Raw genomic sequence first — 23,114 nt, 5'->3', positions numbered from 1 at the left:
TAGAGTGATGCCTCTGAGGTGTGGTTCTGCGTGAGAAGAGTATCACAGGAAATCCACAAAATGGAATAATGAACACCATCGTTAAAGGCCATAAGACACTCACTACGAAAACAGCGCTTTTTAAGATGTGTCACTAGTCACTGCCCCGCCACCCAGAATGTTCAATACAGGGTAAACTTCTGTTGAGGATTTCCCTTTGTTTCGGACAGTTCTTAGAGTGACAAATGACAAATACACAAGCCAATGCCAGGGAATAAATTTTAAAAGACCCAAAGATATCGAGTGGTGAGTAGATAGTTAGTCTAATCCATTTCACTTTCTTGACTCTTAACAGTACAAATGGGTCATCAAAATCCCCAGGCTGAAGCTGGTGCCTTTTTAATCATCAAAGAACATTCAAATGTCTTTCAATAATGAATATAGAATAAGTCACTCGCTGGGGTGTTTGTTTACTGTCCCTCGTGTGCTCTAAGTGCACACAGCCAGCAAGGCCGTGAGAAATGGAGTCATTGAGATAAGAAGCCCCCTTCCTGGGTCATAGGTTCCTTTGAAGATCTCACAAAGAGCTGTGGAAAATGCCCCTCACAGGAGTGTACCTATACAAGTAGGCACAGCATTTTGCCGATAACCTTAAAGCCCATCCAGGCACCCTTCCCCTGAGTGTCCTTGAGCCTCAGGTCAAGAATGCCTTGAGATGCCCTGAGGTAAGAATGTGCTTATCCCTTAACCTTGAAATTAGCTTTGAACTGGGTGACAGGCACTTACAGACTTCTCAATTTCTCTTCTTAAATAGGAGAAGTACAATCGTGAAATGGCAATCTTTGTATCTTTTATGAAGAGAGTGTTTTTCATAGGGTGTTCCAAATCAATTATTTTATAAAGGCTAGTCAGAAACAACTAACACCTAATACGATGAAACTCTTAGAAAATAGGCAATTTGAGATGGGATCTCTATGCTAATTGCATCACTTGCATATGAAGTTAGCCACAGTGCCTCTCATTTCCACCCCCTGGAAAAGAAGGACTTTACTTACTGTGATGGTAAATCTACCTACCGAACGTTATTAGATTAATGCTGACACTAAAACAATACATACCCATGAGCACATACCAGCTGAGCAGCAAGGGAGGCCTAAGGGTATAAGAATAAACTGATGTATGCTTAAATAATCTGCTATTAATAGATCGTCCTATGGGAAATTGACATGCAGGTAATAGCAAATAATCACTTTGGATGCCTCCTGCTTGCATCTTGACAATGATTGCTGCTTTGCCATTGTTAGCATCAGTGCTCACTGCATCTCATGCCTCGTTTGATTTTCTTTCAGTGGATGGCTGCATTGACTGGTCAGTGGATCTCAAGACATACATGGCTTTGGCAGGGGAACCAGTCCGAGTGAAATGTGCTCTCTTCTACAGTTACATCCGCACCAACTACAGCATGGCCCAGAGCACTGGGCTCAGGCTGATGTGGTATAAAAATAAAGGTGATTTGGAAGAGCCGATCATCTTTTCAGAGGTCAGAATGAGCAAAGAGGAAGATTCAATATGGTTTCACTCAGCCGAGACACAAGACAGTGGATTCTACACATGTGTTTTAAGGTGAGTGTCGTGCGGAAAGATGGCTCAATCATCGACGGGTAGTCTTTGGATTGGGGCTGGTGTATGTGCTGGTTTGCCTCCAGTTGGACAATGGAAATGTTCTCAAAAGACTGTGGCATCTGTAGAGCTAAAATAACGGAGCAAATCCTTATCAGAGTTTCAAACACCTCGACTCTCCGTTATTGTGTGTGCTCATTTAATTTTGAAAGCTTTGTGAATTTCATCTCTCCTCACCCCAGCCTGGCTGGCTCATTGAGCTTGATAACTGGCCATGAAAAAATTACCTGAAATATCCTTTAGGCCAAAATCACACCTTTCTCCTTAATAGAAAACCGCCGCACGCGGTGCTGGAAGCGGCTATTACAAACTTTTGTAGAATTAATTAGCCATGTGACTAGGCCTCCACTGTGTCTAATTATTCAGGGTGCAGCCTTGTTTACACACAGTAATCTTGATGCCGTACTGTGAGCATATAGTAGGTACAGTTCCTGCTTGAAAACATGTGCTATGAAAAGCGGTATGCTTTCATCCTCATCGTTGGTGTTAGCTGTCATCCAGTTGCCCTCCTTTTTCATGGCTGTGCATTGTATTCTCAAGGAGAATTACTCTTAGTTTTTGGTTTGGTTTGGTTTTTCCCCTAAACGACTTTCTTGACGGCAATCTCTATAGAAGTAGATTGCCAGGCCCTTTCTTCTGTGAAACACCGAGTGGGTTGGAACTACCCAGGCTCCTGGGAAGTCCATACTATGTCCTTTCATCCCCCCTCCACCCCAGTGCTAGAATCTAGCATGCAGCATCTTGGACACAGACTGCTTTTAATCCTGTAGTAGGTCACTGAGATGACCTTTGAACCATCTTTCAACTGTGCCATTTTGCGAGTCTCTGATCTTGCTCACCACAGGCCTGCACGCCACTATTTCATTTGAACCCCTTGGAAATGCAGACCCTTCCAATTTTTGTCTCCTGTGGACTTTTTCTGATGCCAAAGCTATGTCTTCTCTTCATCCAAAGTGCTTGGAAGCCCTTTGTGTGACACAGGTTGCTCATCAGTATACTTTGACATTTGGGAGTTATTGAAAAGAGCGTACAGAGAGTTCTTGTGCACCCTAGATCTAGCTTCCCCTTTTGGTATCCTCATAAACACCTCGACACCCTGAGCATATCAGAACGAAGCACGGCCTGCTCCCGCGCCACCCACAAATTTGTGCCTCAGTTTGAGTCCGTTGTTGCAGCCACTTGTTGAGGACATGCCTCTCCACTTAACCAATCCCGATGCCTCGCCTGGTAATATATCCAAAGTGTGTGCGACGAAGTCTCAACATCCTTTCTTCTTAGGAGCACCCTGGCTGCACAGCTCCCGAGACAGATTTGACACAATTAGGAGGCATTATCATTCACTACAATGCATCACTTATTCAGATTAACGCAGCTTCTCCCTCTAGTCTTCTTTTTCTGCTCCAGGATCTCATCCAAGTTCCCATGTGGCATCTCGGTTCCTCTTGCCTGTGAGAGTTTCTCTGTTTGTCCTTGTTCTTCATGACCTTGACAGTTTGACGAGCCTAGCCCATCATATCAAGACCTCACTTGATTTCAGGAAGCGTTTGTCTTCTCCACTGTCAAGCTACTCTTGTCCTCCCTTTCTCTACTGCGCTCTGTGGAAGAAAGTCAGTATTCACAGTCCACACATAAGGAGTGGGGGGGTCTACGCTCCATCTCAAGGGTGGGGTATCACAAAAATATTTGTAATTCTTCTGTATGGGATATTTGTCCCTGCTCCACTTATTTATTCAGTCACTTATTTATGTCTGCATTGGACTCATATTAATATTCTTTTTATACTTTGAGCGATAACCTTATACAATTTTAATTAGTATGTTGCTTACATTATTCTCGCTTTGCCCACTGGGAACTCTTTCAGTTTACTCCTGTCTCTCTTTGGCCATACTACCATCATTGTGTGGTCTTTTCAAAAACACGGTCTTACTTTCTAGCACTACAAGATGCTCCGGGCTTATCTTTTATCTTTCCAGTCCCGGTTTTCAAATGATTTATTTCTCCAAAAAGCTCTTATTTATTTTGTTGTAGAATATTATTAGACACAAAGTTCTGTGAACCCTCATTGCTACTGAGATATCCTCGATTACAGGTGCTTTAAGCTTACAGTTTTATATTAATTTCAAGAACAAGCCCACAGATATTGAGGGAGTCCATTGGGGACATATTAGGACTTTCAAATGCTCACTAAACCCGTTGTTATAAATGATACACACCAGATTGCACTTGCTGTCCCATTGTAAATGAGTTAGTGGTTCTCAAGTCATATCTACATCAGTAGCAAAGGAAGGATTGACAGTCCATTGAGCAGAGGCTTGGATTCTACCACAATATATTCTGACTCCTGAAGCAAACCAAACAAAATCCACCGCCAATGAGTCAATTTCAACTCGCAGTGACCCTATTAGGCAGAGTAAACCTGCCCCTGTGATTTTCCAAGGCTGTAGTTCTCTATGGCAGCCAAAAGCTCCATTTTTCTCCCACAGAGAGACTAATGGACTCAAACTACTGACAGAGTTAGTTAACAGTGTATAAAATAACTCATTACTCCACCAGAGATCTTTTTCTGAATCACGCTAAAAATTCCAAACTCATTGCCACTGAGTAATTTCTGATTCACAATTGACCTCATAGGACAGAATAGAACTGTCCCTTTTGGTTTTTGAAAATGTGACTCTTTATGGGAATAAAAAGCCTTGTTTTTCTCCTTCAGAGGACTTGGTGGTTTTGAACTGCTGGCATTAAGGTTAGCATCCCAGAGGCATAACCACTGTGCTACCAGGGCTCCTTTTCTGAATCTCATGGACCTCTGTATAGGGTTTTTGAGATCGTAGATCTCAATAGGAATAGACTGCATGAGCTTTCTTCTGCAGAAAGGCTGATGGGTTTTCAACACTGAACTCTTGCTTGAATTTAAAAAAAACTATTTTTCCCAAACCATTTTTTGGACCTAATCCAGACATCACACCATGCCAGTTTTATTATATCAAGCAGTGTTGTACAATCACTGCCAAAATCAGTTTTAAATAATTTCCTTCTTTCTTGAATGCCTTAATATCAGCTCCCCCTTACTCCTCACCCCTCCCCCCCTTGTATTCCCAAGGAACCATTATTCTAGTCGTTGTCTTGGTAGATCCACCTACCCACACATAACAAAGTCAAGAAGTAATGACAAAATACAACAGAGAATCAGCCCTGATATGAAAACAACTCCACAGAAAATATTAAAAACTAGATCAAGCAAAAGGTGTATCAAAGGGGAAATCCAATAACAAGGTTCTACCTGTTCAAGTCAGATTTTGAATTGTCATCTCCTCTAGTCATCTCTCCAATACTGTCTGTCTGATAACCAGGTCTTTCCCACCCCTCAATTATTATTAGAGGAAGATCACAGGAGGCTTATTCCCTGTTTCCACTATCATCTGTAGGAATCTGCTCTGGTACTATTCGTTCCTTCAAATTTGGATTATGTAATTTGCCATCCTTGGATCACAGATCTTGGTGTGCTTTTCCTGTTTGGGCTTGGTTGATGCCTCATTTAACAAACATGACTTCTTGTTTGAAAACAAGCCCTTAAGACCCCAGATGCTATTCTTTCTTAGAGCCAGGCACCATCTAATTTCATCACCACACTTTGCTATGGCACTCATGTCTTCCCTGTTTCTGTCAAGAGGGTGAGTATAGATCAGGGCCATGTCATAGAAACTAATTATTCTTATATTGGAGATAGAACAAGGTGAGAGCCTGAAATCCATTGAATCTATGTATTTTAGCAACCTCTGGTTCACGCTAGAGACATCTTGTTAATTTATGGTAAATAATCTTATCTGTCACCTTTCTAGAGCATGAGGACCACCTGTTTGTAGTGTCATTGATTTTCTCATGGTAATAATTTTAAAACACTATTAAACAAGGGAGATTGAATAAGTGTGGGCTAACTGCATATTACAATATATGAATTGCTGCCATGTGCCCAATAAATCCTAATGTAACTGATGCTACTTGCACAAACAATAGGAGTTGGTGACCAGGCAAAACTTACAATAATATTCACTAACAATGTCAGACACAGATCTGTCAGAATAATATATCTTAATGCAGTAAGCAAGATATCAAAATAGTAAATAAATGTTATTCTGCGTGTGGTCAGTTCAATACTCTTGGTATAGTTGTCTTCTGTTTATTCACACACCATCTAGTTTCAGTCTGAAGCCCTCAGGTTACAGGTGTGTTTGAGTTAAAGCCTAGTTAACCTAGTGGGATTTCCACATCATATCCTTCTGGTATGGCTTTTGGAGTGTGTTTTTTGCCTTGAAGATGAAGTGTTTAATGTCCCAGTGTTCTATGGTACCTGGCTTGGGTCCCCGTGGAGTGTGCAGAAACTCAGACCAATGTAGCGGTAGAACACTTATTTAGTAGCCCTATGCCTAGACCCCACTATCACATGGGCCCCTTTGGGTGGCTCTCTTCACACATCCAATTTGATGCTACTTTAAGGTAATCATAAATCATTTTTATGCTTAATGAGTTCATTAAAATTACTCTATTGATTTCATTGTTATTTAATATGAAGATATAAAAAATTAATAATAGCCTCCACCTCTTTCAGTCCAAATAAGAAAAGCATACTGTTTGTGACATTTCAGTAAGCAATTACTCATTGTTTGCATTTCTCTTTGACCAATCTCAAGAGTGATTAGTTGAATGTCTTAGCATGTTAAAAGATTTGTTAAAGAAGAATGATGGAGGAGTGAGTCCTATTTAGAGAGGCAGTTCCAATCCAGGAATTTCTGTACCCTGCACTTCCCCACCCTAATCCTTTGAGAGAGGAATTTAGCAGGATAAAAATAATGGGAATAATCTTATTTGACATAATCCTCTATATAACTTTTAACAATTTTCATCAAAGGATAAGTGTCTTAGGGTGTGCATGAAGATAGATATATTTGTATAATCCTAAATTGAATCCACAAATAGTGACATGAAGGCTTAAATATAATTAAACATCAAAAGAAAGATGCATGTTTGGAGCTAACCATGACCAAGCTTCAGGATCTTCATTTGCTGCTGGGGCACAACCCAAAATGGGAATAAATGAGAATAAATGCAAACATACATTATCAATCAGAACATGGCATGAACAATATATGAATGTTGTAAAATTGGCAGTTGTCAATAAAGAAATGGCACACATGAAGATTGCTATTCTAGACATTAGTGAACTCAGACTGGTATTGGTCATTTGGAGTCAAATTATCACATTTTTACTAAGCTTGGGAATAACAAATTCAGAGTAATGTTGCCACATTCGTTGTGAAAAAGAACATTTCAGAATTTACCTTGGAGTATAATGCTGATTGGGATGGGATTTCTATATGCATACAAGGAAGTCCAATTAATACACTGTGATTCAAATCTATGCATCAACCACTAAAGCTCACTCACTCACTTCCAACCAATCAATTAGGACTCATAATAACCCTATAGAATCAAGTAGAATTGCCCCTTTGTGTTTCTGAAGCTGTAAATCTTTCTGGAAGCACGCAGCCTCATCTTTTTCTTGCAGAAGGGCTGGTGGAATTGAACCAGCAAGTTTGCACTTAGCCATTCAAAGTTAACCTGACAATATCACCAGAGGTTTTCACCTTTTGACTGAGGAGAGAGGTGGAAAAATTCAATATCAGTAGGGAAAACCAGGCTAGGAACTGACTATGAATTGGACCATCAACTACTTTCATCTAATCTCAGGTTGAAGCTGAAGAAAATTGAAATAATTCCAAAGGAAAAAAAAAACATGACCTTGAGTATAACCCACTTGAATTCAGAACCTTCTCAAAATCAGAGATCTGACACATTGTGGGGTGACATCAAGAATATTATACATGAAGAAATTGAAAAATTCATTCAAATCACAAGAGATAAATAAAAGACTAAGATTTATGACAAAAGAGACTGTGAACCTAGTTCTTGAATGCAGAGTAGCTAAAGCAAATGGAAGAAAGGATGAAGTAAAAGATGAACAGAAAATTTCAAGAGCACTTACCTATGGGAAAAATTTCAACCATGTAGATACTTCAAACAAAATGGAAAGAATACCGTCATTACACCAAAAATAACTTTAAAATTAAATCATTTCAAGAGGCAGTCTATGATCAATAACTGATGATCCTGAAAGAATTCCAAGCTGCATTAAGGGCCTTTAAAAAAGCAACAAAAAAACCCCCATTCATTTCCATCGAGTCATTGCCAACTCATCTTGACCCTGTAGGATGGGGTAGAACTGCCCCTGTGGGATTCTGAGACTAAAACTCCCTACAGGAGTAGAAAGCCCCATATTTCTTCTGTGGAGTGGCTACTGGTTTCAAACTGCTCACCTTACAGTTGCAGCCCAGTGTGTAACCACTATGTCACCAGGGCTCCTGTTAGAGAAAAAGCAATGCTCCAGGAATTGAGAGAAACTGAATGAAATGTTCCAATAAGCTAATAAAACACTGGAAGTACTTACACAATTATGCCAGGAAATTGAGAAGACAGCTACTTGGCTAACTGAATGGAAGGGACCCGTATTTGTGTCCATTCCAAATAAAGGTGATGTAACAGAACACAGAAATCATCGAACAGTTTCGCATGCAAGTAAAATGTTGCTCAAGATATTGCAAACACAGATGAATCAGTATAACCACAAGAACTTTCCAGAAATTTAAACTGAATTTAAAAGGCAATATGAACTAGGGATAGCATTCTAATGTCAGATAGATCTAGGCTGAAGGCACAGAATACCAGAAGGATGTTTATTTGTGTTTTATTGATTATGTAAGGGCATTAGACTGTGTGGATCATAGCAATTAAGTAAATAGATTTCAAAGAATGAAAATTCAAGAAAACTTAATTATGCTCACAAAGAACCTGTATATGAATCAAGAGGTAGTCCTTCACACGGGATAAGGGAATATGGCATGGCTTAAAATCTAAAGGATGTGTCAGGATTGTAGCCACTCACCATGCTTACTCAACTGTATGCTGAACGGATCATCTGAGAAGTTGGACTATATAAAGATGGATTTGCAGCATCAGGATTTGAAGAAGGCTCATGCACAACTAGTGACATATAGATGGGCACAATTACACTGGAAGGAAGACTGGATGCACTTGCTAATGAAGATCAAAGGCTTCCCTAAGAACTACAATTCAGTTTAAGAAAGCAACGAGCTCCACAAAGGAACAACTAGACAAATGGAGAAAAAGATGACATCGTCAAGTATTTCATTTTTCTTGAATCCACAACCAATGCTCATAGGAGCAGCAGTCAGGAAATCAAATGACATACTGCATTGGACAGATCTGCTGCACAAGACCTCTTTAAAATACTAGTGAGCAAAAATGTCACTTTGGAGATGAAGGTGCACCTGTCCCAAACTGTGGTATTTCCAATCACCTCGTATACATGTGAATGATGGGCAATGAAAAAGGAAGACTGGAGAAGAATAGATTGATTTGAATTATGTAGTTGGCAAAGAATACCGAAAGCACCATGAGTTTACAGAAGCTCAAACAGATCTGCCTTGGCAGAAGGACAGCCATATTCTTTGGACATGTGATCAGGAGAGACCACCATGTAAAAGGACATCAAACTTGGTAAGGTAGAAGACAGGCAAAAAGAGAAAGAAATTTGAGGAAAGGAATTGACACAGTGACTGAAGCAGTGTGTTCAAACCTAACAAACGATTGGGATGATAGACTATTAGGTACTGTTTCTGTCTGGTATACAGGGAGTCCCTGGGAGTTGGAAATGACTCTGTGGCACCTAACAACCACTGGGTCAATCACGGAGAACCCGTTACAGGTTCAACATCATGATGCAAAGTGGGAAACCGAAACAAAAATCACTTCTTAATGGGAATGTAAATAGACTAATGTTGGCCTCATAGTCATTGAAGCCATTGAGAGTCTCCAAATCTGGAATTCTCATAAATTCTTTCTAACAAAATTTTCGTCAGTATATTTACCTAACCCCAGGGCACAGGTGGGCTGACACTTAGCAATATTGTTACTCCAGCAAAATATTGTCAACAGAAACCTGAAATGGGGGGGGGTGGCATTTGAAACAAGAAATGTGGAATGTTTCTAATGGTTGAATGTATATGGTGGGCCCATGGGGGTTAATTATATATTTTTCCTATTTTTGTGTATGTTTAAAATGTTCCATAATTTAAACAATTAAGGTATGAGTTGCATATATGATAGGAAATCAAAAGCAGCAGTAGGGTTCTCATTCATACATATACTTTTCTTTAGCAAAATTGTATAAACATGTTCTTGCCATCAGTAGATGACTGCAGCCAACTTCTCACAATAATTCACTCCCCTTAGTTTCATAAGAGGATTTTAAGAGGTCTAAACAAAACTGTGACTTCCCAGGAGATATGCCACAGCAGTTAAATTCATGGTAGAGAGGTCGGCTCAGAAGGTTCCTGGTGACTGATCTTTAAAATTCCCTTGAAATAATCTTCATTAGATTATTCTGCTGAAGGACACAGCATGCTCACGAAAGTGTATTATGAAGATGTTTGAATGAAATTGAAAACTGCATTGGTGAGAAAAAGTTCTGAAAGATTTGCTACCTTTTACTTTTCTCCCCATCCCCATCATGGCAATACACCTGTTCATTCTTCTAGGATAGCAAGAACTGTCATATGAAAGTTTTGTTGGGACATTTTACCCCATGCATCCTACAGCTCTGATCATGTCCCTTCAGACTGCACTTTGCCCTTCTAATTAAAAGAACATTGAAAAGTCCCCCAGAAATGCCAAAACTGTCTTTGTGATGTTTTGTAAATCAAAGTGCACAGGATGCTTTGGGGATTACAGGAATGGAAATGCCGCCTTCAGAAATGTATAGACCTAAATGTAAGATATGCTAAGAAACAATAGCTTTCCATTTTGATAATTTTGTTTAATAAATAGTTCTATGATTATGTAATAATACTTTATTACTTTGCCTGATTTTAATTACTCTTAAATTATCCCAATCTATAAGTGCTTGTGTAACTATTAATATAAGCAAGTTTTACACAATATTTCACTCAACAAGCATTGAGCATTTACTGTGCGATTTGCCTGTGCCTTTAGAAATAAAAGTGGTGGTCCTAGTGTGGTAGTTACATAATCTGTTGTCAATTAGAAACTTAAGAGTGAAGGGGTAGAGTTTAACCTATCAATCAGGTCACAGCTTGATGACCTCATGTGAAGGTGCTGGCAGGACACAGGCTCACTCTCTGTGAGACATTCCTATTGACAAGTCACATGGAACTATGCTGATGGCATCCAGAGCCTTAGAGATGAAGGAGCCACATGGAGACCCACGCCAACACTCAGATGCTTACACTGCCACTGGATCCCCAAGATTTTCCACCCGCTGGCCTGTGATCTTCCTGCATTTGATGTCATTGCATGTGTTTCGTGAGTGTGAAGAGGACTTTATAGACTGGTATCGGACATAAGGGCTAATATCGGACTTATGGACTTGCTCTGGACTGGGCTGGGATGTTTTCTCAATATTCAATTGCTCTTTACATAAAGCTCATTCTTATACACATATGAGTGTCTATGAATTTGCTTCTCTAGTCCACCCAGACTCACACACCTAGTCTACTGGAGACAATAAGAACTAGCTTTTGGTCACCTTCCCTTCTCCTACCCTATTCCCCACTATGATTACAAAGAAATTTTCAAGGCCAGTGAACATTTCTCATAACTCAGTTCTAACTTAGCTATTGATCCTCGTCCAGTTAAGTGTCAACAATTTGGTTGCCCTAGTAGCAATTTCTAGGAGAGCAGATCGTTTCTTGTAGGAAAAAATGAGAGTCTGTATTTTATTGAATTACTTGACCTCGGAAAAGATCAAGATTGTACAGCAGAGACTTTTAACAGCAGCAATGCCTTCTATGGCCCTTGTGGGCTAAAATGCAATGCAATTAGTTATTGTACTTCACCTTATGTTCAGTCATAAGAGGAGTCCTTAATTTCCTTATATTTAGTAGCAAGTATGGATAACAGTACACATTTATACACAGAACTATTAAAAATTCCATTTTGGTAATTTACTCATGCTATCATTGTTTTTAAAATTACAGGTAACTTAAAATAGTAAAAGTGTAGCAACTGTAATTTATTTTTATTTCATTAACACTGAATTAGATGTGCTGTTTTCTCTAGAAATATCATCATGCTGTTGTACATTAGGTAGGTAATCCTCAGAAATATAACCATTCTAAATTTTGCCCAGTGGTCCTATGGATCTGTGTCTGGCAACAACAGTGCTTGGACAGAACAGACCTGGGGACTCCCCACCTCCAACCTTCATCCACTCTTCAACTTCATTTCCAGGTATCGCCTCCAGGACCATCTTCTTGGCCATCCTCTCTTACTAGGACAAGCCAACACTCTATGTTTTTAGCTCTAAACCTCCTACCAACCATGAAATCTCACATCTATCAGAATTATTCCACCGAAGCTGAGGTCTGTGTCATCCTTCTGGTTAATCTGCATCTGTGGGCCTGGGGCACCGACCTCTCTCTATGCTTCATTTAGACCATGAGGGTGTAGTCTTGGAAAGCATGGGGGTACTTATTCCACAAGCTGGTGAAGGAGAAGCATGAGAGGGCCAAGAGTATATCTTGAAGCTGCAGAAACAGTGTGGTGGCTGTGCTCTTTTCTAGGATGTGCAAAACCATTCCAAGATGAGTGTAGTAGAACCCTGAATGCCATGGAAACTACTCTGACTTTGGAGAGGAACCTCAACCAGGCCCTTCTGCAGCTGTGTGTTCTACCCAATTAATCCCAATCTTGGTGATTTTCTGTAGAACCACTCCCTGCATGAGGTGGTGAAACTCCTCAAGAAGATGGGCAACCTTCACAGGTTGGCCAATCCCCAGTTGGGGTTGAGAAATTATCTCTTTAAGGGGTTTGCCCTCAAACACAAAGAGGGGCCTGCCGCCATCAACCCCTCTGCCTGAAACTGCCCCTTCAGTAGCAGCACCACAGCCCTGGAGCCCCTCTACCGAACTGTGGACCAATTGGGAACAACAAAGCTTCCTTTTACAGCAAAGAAAGAAGTAGAAAGGAAGGAAGGAAAGAAGGAAAAAAAACTCTTCTATTGTATAATACCTTTGTAACATAAACTCTATCCATTCATTTCGTTTATCAGAGGGAAACAGGCATTTACAGTTTAGTCAAGCAGAATTACCAACTTTGTAAGAATTAATGGGTCATATGAGACAACCATCAGATGAAACTTGATTTCACATAATCATTGATGAGCTGGTTAACACTAACAGTTGTATTTATCTCTCTATATAGTCCCTCTTTAAATACAGACACATTCATATACATATATGAGGGGGTACACCCCCAAAAAATAACAGGGAAAAGCTCTGCTGGCCTTTCTTATTTTCACTAAGCAAGCATCAAGCAACTCACTCTGAGTTAGGGCACCCACTGGTGTCACCTGGGAAGGTTTTCTCTGACCACAATGAATTGTTTTGTCAAAGCAATTTCACTTGAACCTTGTTTTAAATGATGACCCATTTAAGAGAACAGCGTGTGGCTGTGAAAGTTTGTTTCTCAGGAAAAGTGCCACAGAAACTGTTGTGATGTTGAACACAGCTTATAAGTACAGCACTATGGGAAAACTCAAGTTTGAGTGTGATTTTCTCATTTCAAAAAAGGGGAAATGTTGATGACAAACCTTGGTCTGGAAATCTGTCAACTTCCTGGCAAAATGTGTGTTCTTGTGCTCAAAGATTGACAACAGGCCGATGAAGAGATGCCAAAGTTATTTGGACTATCTTGGAGCTTGGTTCAGCAAATTATATTGCAGGCTCTTATAACTCTTATAACAATCCATATATCCATACATCAATTGTATCAAGCATATTTGTACATATATTGTCATCATTCTTTTGTAGACCTTTACTTTCTATTGAGTCCTTGGTATAAGCTCTTATTTTCTCCCTCTCTCCCCACAACCCTCATGATCCCTTTATATGTAGATCCTTGTAATCCCTTCTCCCCGCTTCTTCCCTCCCTTCCCACCACCTACCCGGTATCACCATTCTCACCACTGGTCCTGAGGGGTTCATATGTCCTGGATTCCCTGTGTTTCCAGTTCCTATCTGTGCCAGTGCACATCCTCTAGCCGGATTTGTAAGGAAGAATTCGGGTCATGATAGTGGGGCAGGGAGGAGGAAGTATTTAAGAACAAGAGGAAAATTGTATGTTTTATCGATGCTACACTGCCTCCTAAGTGACTCGTCTCCTCCCCACTACCCCTCTGCAAAGGGACGTCCAGTTGTCTACAGATGAGCATTGGGCCCCCATCCCCCACTCCCCCTCATTCACGATGATATGATATTTTTGTTCTTTGGTGCTTGATACCTGGTCCTTTCAACCACTTGTGATCATGCTGGTGTGCTTCTTCCATTTAGGCTTTGTTGCTTCTGGTCTAAATGGCCGCTTGTTTACTTTCAAGCCTTTAAGAGCCCAGGTGCTCTATCTCTCGATAGCTGGGCACCATCAGCCTTCTTCCCCACACTTACTTATGCACACATTTTTCTCCAGCAGTTTACATGACTACTCTGTGCCTTGTTTTCCTAAGTTGGAAAATGAGGATTCATTTGTGTATTGAACTGATTTTTTGGTTTGAAAACTGAAAAGTAGTAAACCTGGAAGAGTAAGGTTTCTACTCTCTTAGAGCTTACATTCTAAAGTGAAGGAAATGTATGAAAAACACAACAATTACACATGACTGTGATGAGTATAAAAGAGGATCACATTGCAGAAGTGACTAGAGGCTACTTCAGGTTGGGTGGTAAGGAAGGGAATCTCAGAGAAAGTGACACACAAAGTGAGAAATGAGTGACAAAAAGAAGCCAGCTGTGGGAAAATCTATAGGAAGAGTCTTCCTGTCAGAGAGAACAGCAAGTGCAAAACTATTAAATTGAAACTCTCTTGCTAAATGCAAGGAAGCCAAAGAAAGCCAATATAAGTCAACTAGAGCACAGAGAAAAATGGTACTAGCTGAGGTTAGAAAGGCAGGTATAGGGCAGATCCTACTGTATTTCATAGATCAGGATATGAAATTTAATTATTTAAATTTATTGTGGTAAAATATAGGTAACAAATCATTTGTCATTTTATCCATTTGTAAGTTTTTAATTCATTACATTAATTACAAGAAGGTAATTTCTATTCTGAGTGGTATCAGATGCAGACAGTGTTCTTTTTGTTGTTTCTTTTGTTTGCCATGTGAAGCGTGTCATGGTAAGATTTCCATTTTTAAAAGCTCACCTTGGCTGCTTTGACCTTGGCTGCTTTGGTGAGACAAACAAGAAGACAAGATGTGATAGTGCCTTGGACTGGGGGCTAGCTATGGAGATGGATGAAGTGAATAGATTCTGGATATGTATTGAAGAATGAGCCAAGAGGACATACTGGTATGATTTGAGAAATGAAATATTTGTGTGAGAATTTAGAAAAAAAGTAGTTAAATAAAAAATAAAGTGAATGACTCATGTGTTTTCATTATAAGTAACTGAATGATATCGTACTATTAACTGAGAGAATTTTGAAGAGTAGACTAGTGGTTACCACAGTGAATGTTGACAATCACATAGCATATAATACACATTCAACTCATTATCTTATTTTGACTTTTACCATCACCACCACCATTACTGTCCGTAATTGCTGTTTTTCTAGCCCTTATTTATGATCAGCACTGTCAAAATCCTCAGCATAACCCTATGAATCAGGTGATATTACTGAATATCCTAAAACTGATACTCAGAGAGGTTAAGGAACTTTCATAATGACGCATGGCAAGTCATGAAGCCACAACTTGGATCCACGTATATCTGACTCCAGAGTCCTGCCCAGAATCAGCTAGTTCTATTGCCTTTCAAGCTTATTACCTATTTGACCACCTCTAATACATATCTCCATCTTTTGACCAAAGAAAATGACATATGGTCACTTGTGCTAGTTATTATTTGCATAAAGATCTCTAAATGTGTGTGTTTTCCATGTTCTAGTGTCTATCATTGCCTGTTCGTAGGATGGAGTTCTATTGATTACGGAAAGAAGAATAGGAGGGAGGAGAAAAGAGGGACTCACACTCAGGGGGCATGGAACTTCTATGAAGGGCGAGGTGAAAATCTGGAAATAGATCATGGTAATGGTTGAATAACATGATAAATATAACTAATGTCGAATTGTATGTGTGAAGAATGTAAAGAAGGCAAACAATTTGTTGAACTATAGAAAGACACTAGGGGCAGTGAAATTGAGGTTTTAGATTTGTGAAAAATGAGGAGTCAAGAAAGATAGTGCAGCAACTTTCAGAGAGAAAATTAGAATTCTCATATTACAACATTCAACACCATCTGTAAGCAGTATTCAGTTTTCAAACATTATGATGAAGTGCTTGAATGTTGCTTTCTACCAAAGAAGAAAGGGGATATTTAACCATCTCTTTCTACTGGTTTACTTTGATTCCCAAACCTACAGGATAGTAGACTCACACAAGAATCATTTAAAGGGGCATGGAATTTTGCTGCTAACTGCAAGGTTTGTGGTTCAAGACCACAAGCTTCTCTATGTTTGTGGGAGGGGTGGTAGAGATGAAGCAAACTGTCCCAATAAATGTTTAACAAAATGGGACTTTAACCTATAGTCACTAGAGATAAGATGGTCCTTTAGGTTGACTAGAGTTAGGGGTAGGGGGAGTTGTGGAGTGCTGGACCAGTCCTACAAAGAGCGTAGGTGTAGCTGGGAGAGCTTGGTTTCCTGTTATTAGGTTGTTGATGGCTGAAATCACGTTAGTTGGATGACAGGTGTTTTGTTATAGACTATTATATTCTCCAGTGTTCACATTCAAGAATGCTGCTTGAAGGTTAGGAATATTTAAGGAAATCTTTATAAAATGTATTGGGTATGACTTTTAGACTTAAATTACTTTTCTATTTCCCCAAATGAAATATCACCAACTGTGAAATTTTATTCTTTTGAGAGAAAGGGCAAGTCTTCCTCTTTATTTTCCCAATCTTTTTCATGTTCTTAACAGCTCTAGAGATTCAATTCTAGAAGATTACATGAGGAGAGCCTTTGACTCTTACTGGAAATAGAGTATAACTAGTAAAAAAAGTTTTAATTAAAAAAGCTTTATAAGGGCAAAGAATGTACGGATGTGCTTTATACAATTGATGTATGTATATGTGTGGATTGTGATAATAGTTGTATGAGCCCCTAATAAAATGTAAAAAAAAGAAAAGAAACAAAAATAAAAAGGCTTTATAGCCTCGACAAGCCTATATAGTGTCGCTGTGTTTCAGAATCAACTTTATGGCCACTGCCATGGTTTTGGTTTTGAGTTTGGAATTCGTAAGCATATGATCAAGTACTACTATAAATAAGATCTAGTGTCATATATATATATATGATCATACTTTTCATGAAATCATTGCCTGAAATCAGTTCCTCTTACTCATCCTGAAGTTGAAATCTTTTATAAAAGCAGAGAAATGGGAGCTCATTCCTTCCTGTTTAGCTTTTAACAAAAGGGATGCTTTTCAGCCAATACCGTTTCAATTCTCATGACTGTTGTTTTTGTTGTTGTTGTTAGGCACCATCTAGTCTGTTCTGACTCGTAGTGAGCCTACGCTCAACAGAGTGAAATGCTGCCTGGTCTTGCACCATCCTCACCACAGTTAGTATAGTTTAGCCCCTTGTTGCAGCCACTGTGCCAATCCACCTTGTCAAGGGCCTTTCGCACTCTCCCTCACCTTTCCCAAGCAAGATGTCCGTCTCCAGAGAGTGGTCTCTTCTGACAACATATGCAAAGTATGTAAGCTGCAGCCTCACCATCCATTCCTCTAAAGGCTTCCTCTGATCCCGAGGATACAGATGCTGCATTCTTCTTCATAATAATGATGATTTGCTCAGAATATAGATAGAATAAGTATTGTGAAAGGATACAATCTTGATGCACACCTGTCTTAATTTTAAACCATGCAGGATCCCCTTTTTCTCTTCTCACAACTGCCTCTCGATTAATGTACAGGATCTGCATGTGCAAATGAAGTGCTGTAGATTTCCCATTCTTCTCAAGGCTATCCATATTTTGTTATGACCCACACAATCAAATGCCTTGGCAGAGTCAATAAAGCATGAACAAACAGCTTTCTGGTACTCTGCTTTCATCTAAGATCCGTCTGACATCCACATTCTCTTCCGAATCCAGCCTGAATTTCTGTCAGCTCCTCCTCTGTCAATGTACTGCTACAATCATTTTTGAATGATCGTCAGCAAAATTTTACTTACATGTGATATCAGTGCTGTTGTTCTATAACTTGAACATTCTGTTGGGTCACCTTTATTTGAAATGGGTACAAATAGGCATCTCTTCCAGTCAGTTGCCATAGGTGAGTTGTAACAGTCAGTGCTTCATCCATTTGTTGAAACATTTCAATCGGTGCTCCATCAATTCCTGGAGCCCTGTTTCTGGTGAATGCTTCCAGTGCGGCTTGGACTTTTTCTTCAGTAAGTACAAAGCATTCATCAGATACTACCTCTCGAAATGATAGAATTTCAACTAGTTCTTTGTGGTACAGTGACTCTGTATATTCTTTCCATCTTCTTTTGATGCTTCATTCACCGTTCAATATTTTGCACATAGAATCTTTCAAGGTGACAATTCAGGATTGAATATTTTCTTTAATTATTTCCAGTTTAAGATATGCTGATTGTCTTCTTTCTTTTTGGTTTTCTTACTCTAGGTTTTTGCATATTTTATTATAATATTTTCACTTTATTTTTAAAATCCCCTTTCAAATTCTTTGTCCAACTCTTTGACTTCATAATTTCTTCTATTTCCTTTAGCTACTCTATGATTAACAGCAAATTTCAGTCTCTTTTGACATGCGCTAGATCTTTTATTTCTTTCTTGTCATTTCAATGCTGTTTGCTTTCTTCGTGTATGTTCTTGATGTCATCCCACAGCTCATTAGACTTTCTGTCATTAGTATTCAATGTGGCAAATCTCTTCTTGAGATGTTCTTGAAATTCAGCTTGGATAAACTAAAGGTAGTATCTTGTGAAATTTCTTCATCTTCAAACGAACTTAAATGTGGGCAACTTATTAATCTGTTTCACAGTCGGGCTCTGGGCGGGTTTTCACTGAGCTTTCCCATCATCTCTTCCTGCATATGTAGTCAATTTAGTTTCTGTGTATTTCATTTCAAGAAATCCATGTGCATAGTTGCCATTTATGTTGTTTAAAAAGGTATTTACTGTGAAGAAGCTGTTGGTCTTACAAAACTCTATCATGAATTTTATATCTTTTTCTCATAGTTTAATGTATTTTAATAGCAAACTTAGAGGAACAGCACAGAAGATAGACAACATTAAAAACATGTTCTTGCATGTAGGGCAATTAGTTAGACAAGTATAGTGAATGGGTGGGATTTACTGTATGACAAAAATGCTACAAACAATTTAGTTGCAGTCAATAAGAAATTAACTTGTTTTGGGGAAAAAGGCATATTCTGGCATTGTCCAGAAAATTCTAACAGATTTATTTATAATTATAATAAAGTTGAACAGCTGAAATGTGTTCATTGAAACATTTCGACTTGCATTACTGCTTTATGTCCCCACATTGTATTAAAACTTCAGACACAAATGAAAATGGGAAAACCTGTCAAAACCTGATTTGTGTCCCCTATCTGTCCATTCACAATCAAATACTTGGGTACCTTTTGACCCCATGGGGGAAACCCCCCTCCAAAACAAACCTAAACCAAAAACGAATGGTTCAGAACTACCAGTAACAGGAAGAAGAAACCCTTTTTTTAAAAAGAAAAACATTTAATGAAATGTTTCCCATCATAGTGGATTCTTAAGCACGTTCTTCTCCAAGAAGGCGACATGCAAGTGGGATGTCTGGGCATAATTTTTGCACGATGTTTGGCATAAACAGCACACAGGTGCATGTCTTCAAAAAAGCCTCCCTGGCCTCCTGCGAAGCCCCTGTAGGTGTGCTCTGGAAGCGTCGGTGTGTTTGGAAGTCCTGAGCCATTTCTTGCACTCAACGCTGGAAGGGAAGTGTGCAAAGCAGAGCTTGGGTGGACTTCTGATAACGTCTACTCACGAAGTACCATGGGACCAGCCCTGTGATGATGAGGTACCTTCACTGCCACCTCCCCTCCAGTAGGGGCTTGCCACTTCATTAGGCCTGTAAAAAGAGGTTTCTTCACCACCTCCTGTGATCCAGTAGAGGGCGCACTCTTGTGAGCGGCTTTTTTAGGCAGCTGCGTCAGTGGATTTGCGCAGCTGTCTGCTTGGTCTGAGCCAGGGTAGCAACACCGCCTCACTTACACTGCCTCCTCACCCCCTTACGCCACTTGGAGCTCAGCAAGCTAGAGGCCAAGCTGACGTTAGAAAGCGCCAACTGCGTGGCAGCCTATCCATGTATTTTTCAGCTTCATTTTATTACCAAGACCATAATTTACAACTATTGTCCATTTATCTTTATTTCCAACTTTTGCATTCCAATTACCAATAATAATCAATGCATCTTAATTGCATATATGATCAGTTTCAAACTAAAGACATCAGAATTTTTTTATTTCTTCCTCACCAGCGTTAGTGGTTGCTGTATAAATTTGAAAACTAATTTTATTGACTGAATTTCCTTGTATGAGAATAGATATACGCCTATCACAGACAGCATTTTACAGCAAGATAAATCTCGAATATCCATTTTCGATGGTGAATGCAATGTCTTTCCTCTTGAATCTGTCATTACCAGCATAGTCTACCTTAATTCTTCTTATAGTCCAAGTTCCACTTATTAATTTTTGCAGGTATTAATCTTCGCAGCTATTAATTCTCATTTTGAGTTATGCTCCATCAGTAAATGAAGGTCCCAAAGACTTTACTGTCACAGGCTTTACTCCATCCACTTCATTCTGGTCAACTCTGGTTTGAGAAGGCAATTCTTCGTCAGTCTTATTTTGAATGCCTTTCGACCTTAGGGCTCATCTCCTGGCACTATGCTGACAATATTCTGCTGCTGTTCATGTGATTTTCAGTATCTGACAGTGTTTCCCTGTTATCCCTAGGTTTGCAGTGTCTTCTTCTTCCAAAGTAGACAGCCTATTCCTTCTTCCTGCTCCCTTCTTAGTCTGGAAGCTCTGTTGAGAAATGTGCACGTTGGGTGACCCTGCTGGTGTAGGAAATATCAGTGGCATAGCTTCAAGGATCACATGTACTTACAAGCCACCACAGATTGACAAACTGACAGAGAAATTATTGATTGCAACTGTCAGACACCCGTTATTAAGTAAACAAATATTGATCCAGCACTTACGGTATGAAAGACACTGAAAAAAGGAAATAGCGATGGACATGCAAAAGTTCCTACCTTCCATCATAGTAAAAGAACAGACATTAAGACATGGATGCAAAATTCAATTTAAGTAAAACTTGTTGAATTGGAGAATGTGTTGTTGTGTAAAAATACACGAATAAACAACCACCATAAAATACAATTTATCAAGTGTCACTAAATGAAAAATAGGACCTCTATGCCGTCCAATATAGGAAAACATTTTAGGAAAACAGTCCAGCAACCAAAAAGTAATTTTAGCACTTTATATATTTAAGAATTTACTATAGTCTTAAAAATAATCCAGGGAGCCAACTTGTAAGCCCCAGAATACTTCTTAAAATACTCTTTCTATATTACTTTCCCTCTCAATCTCCCTGATAAATTGCAGCTGCGCAGACACTTCTCTCACCAGTCCTTACTCTCATCTCAACACCCCTCCTGCTCATCCCCTAGAAGGCACTGTCTCTTTGTGCCCCTTTCCTCCTCTTATTTTCTCCCCTCCCTCCTCACCCCTCTGAAAACTATGAGTTCCATGTTCAGGGTAATTTAGTGGAACTACGATTACTGTTTGCAATCTGTCCATTCTTTTTGTCAGTGACTACTCTTTTGCATGATTGCATGAACAAGTCCTAGAAGTTGCTGAATTTGGAGAGGCCCTTCTGTCTTTTTCCGCTTCATACCTGAGAGAGAGAGTAAAATGTGTTATAAAAGATACAGAGATAAATCAATTGAGTGTTAAAGAAAAGTGATCTTGGGCTTACAGAATCCAGAAAGGCTTCAGAGAGGAAGTGGTGTTTGCGATTCCCTTTGAATAACTAAACCAGTGGCTACATTTTCATTCAGGACGATAAAACAACGTTGGAGGGTAACTTGTCAGAGTGATGTGGTAGTGAGGCGGTGAAGATGGGGTGGGGTTGGCATAGGTAGGTTTGTTAGGAAGGATGTACCAAGGTCCCCTTTTCGCGAATGTAAACCTAACAATAACTGAGTGTGCTTTGTGTAGGTTTCCGAGGTAATTTTGGAGCATGGCACTTTAAGATAGTAACTAATTCTTAGAAAGGAGGCTGAAAGACATCACTGGTGAACACCTTCACTTCAAATTCGATAACTATGCATGCTTTTTCAGATGAGGTTTCCTAGGAGAAAATGTATATTTAACTAGTATAAAGGTTTACCTATGACCCTCCCCTCATTAAAGAAAGAAGATACTGCCGGCTACAGCATTGTCAATCAGAGAAAGCACTCCAAATTCTTTTCTCGGGTATAGAGATGAATCCATGCAGAGTTGTCCCCAATCTCTCACCACTGCCAGGAGTCATCCACCGGAGCAAAGCGGCAGGTTAAGTTCGAGCGGGTACAGTCTGTGTCGATGGATAGGTAACATGGATATGTGACAGCAAAAGCTAGTAGAGGGAGTGAAGTGTACTTCCAACCCAGCTTCCTGATCTCATAAAAGCAAGATGCAAACTAAGAGCATCTACACAGCTTCATTTCCAAAACAGATAAGATTTTTCCACACTAAAACCACATGCATTTATCTGGATCAACAGATATTATATGTCACTTATAAATTCTCAGACCTGATATCCTAACGATTCTCTAAGCCTTCCCTGAACTCCTCCAAAAAGGTGCTTTCAAGGAGGATGGTTTGACGCTTTACGCTCAGGCAAGCAGGCCCTCTCTCCTCCTATTAAACTGGGTCCGAAGCTTATTCCTGAACAGTCTCCTTGCATATTTATTTCTACACACATAGAGCAGGTTTTCACACTTGTTGGTACTGACTTATTGACCCGAACCTCAGCGCACTGGTTCTGGAGATTTTCATTTGGCCAAATGAAGCTTTTCGAAACTAAGACGTGAAACCGTCTGAATAAAAACAGAAAGAGATGGCAGGAAGGCAGTTAGCAGGAGGTGGCAGTGTCAACAAAGCACCAGGATTTTCCAGGAGGGTGTAAAGGCACAGAAATTTCTAGGTACACCCCACCCCTTGCAAATTGACAAACTTGATTCC

The 23,114-nt window shown here is 39.6% G+C and overlaps 1 protein-coding gene across 1 annotated transcript in view; it reads left to right on the top strand.

The window, feature by feature from the left end:
* Positions 1 to 1,258: 1,258 nt before the first annotated feature.
* The window catches only part of IL1RAPL2 (interleukin 1 receptor accessory protein like 2), a 719,072-nt gene continuing 697,216 nt past the window's right edge, over positions 1,259 to 23,114 (top strand). The window contains exon 1 of the mRNA XM_075538447.1: positions 1,259 to 1,602. Coding sequence (XP_075394562.1) covers positions 1,259 to 1,602 — 344 coding nt within the window. The remainder of the gene's footprint in view (positions 1,603 to 23,114) is intronic.

This window comes from Tenrec ecaudatus, chromosome X, assembly GCF_050624435.1.
Source record: "Tenrec ecaudatus isolate mTenEca1 chromosome X, mTenEca1.hap1, whole genome shotgun sequence".
NCBI lineage: Eukaryota > Metazoa > Chordata > Mammalia > Afrosoricida > Tenrecidae > Tenrec > Tenrec ecaudatus.
This window is presented reverse-complemented; position numbering and strand designations above follow the sequence as displayed.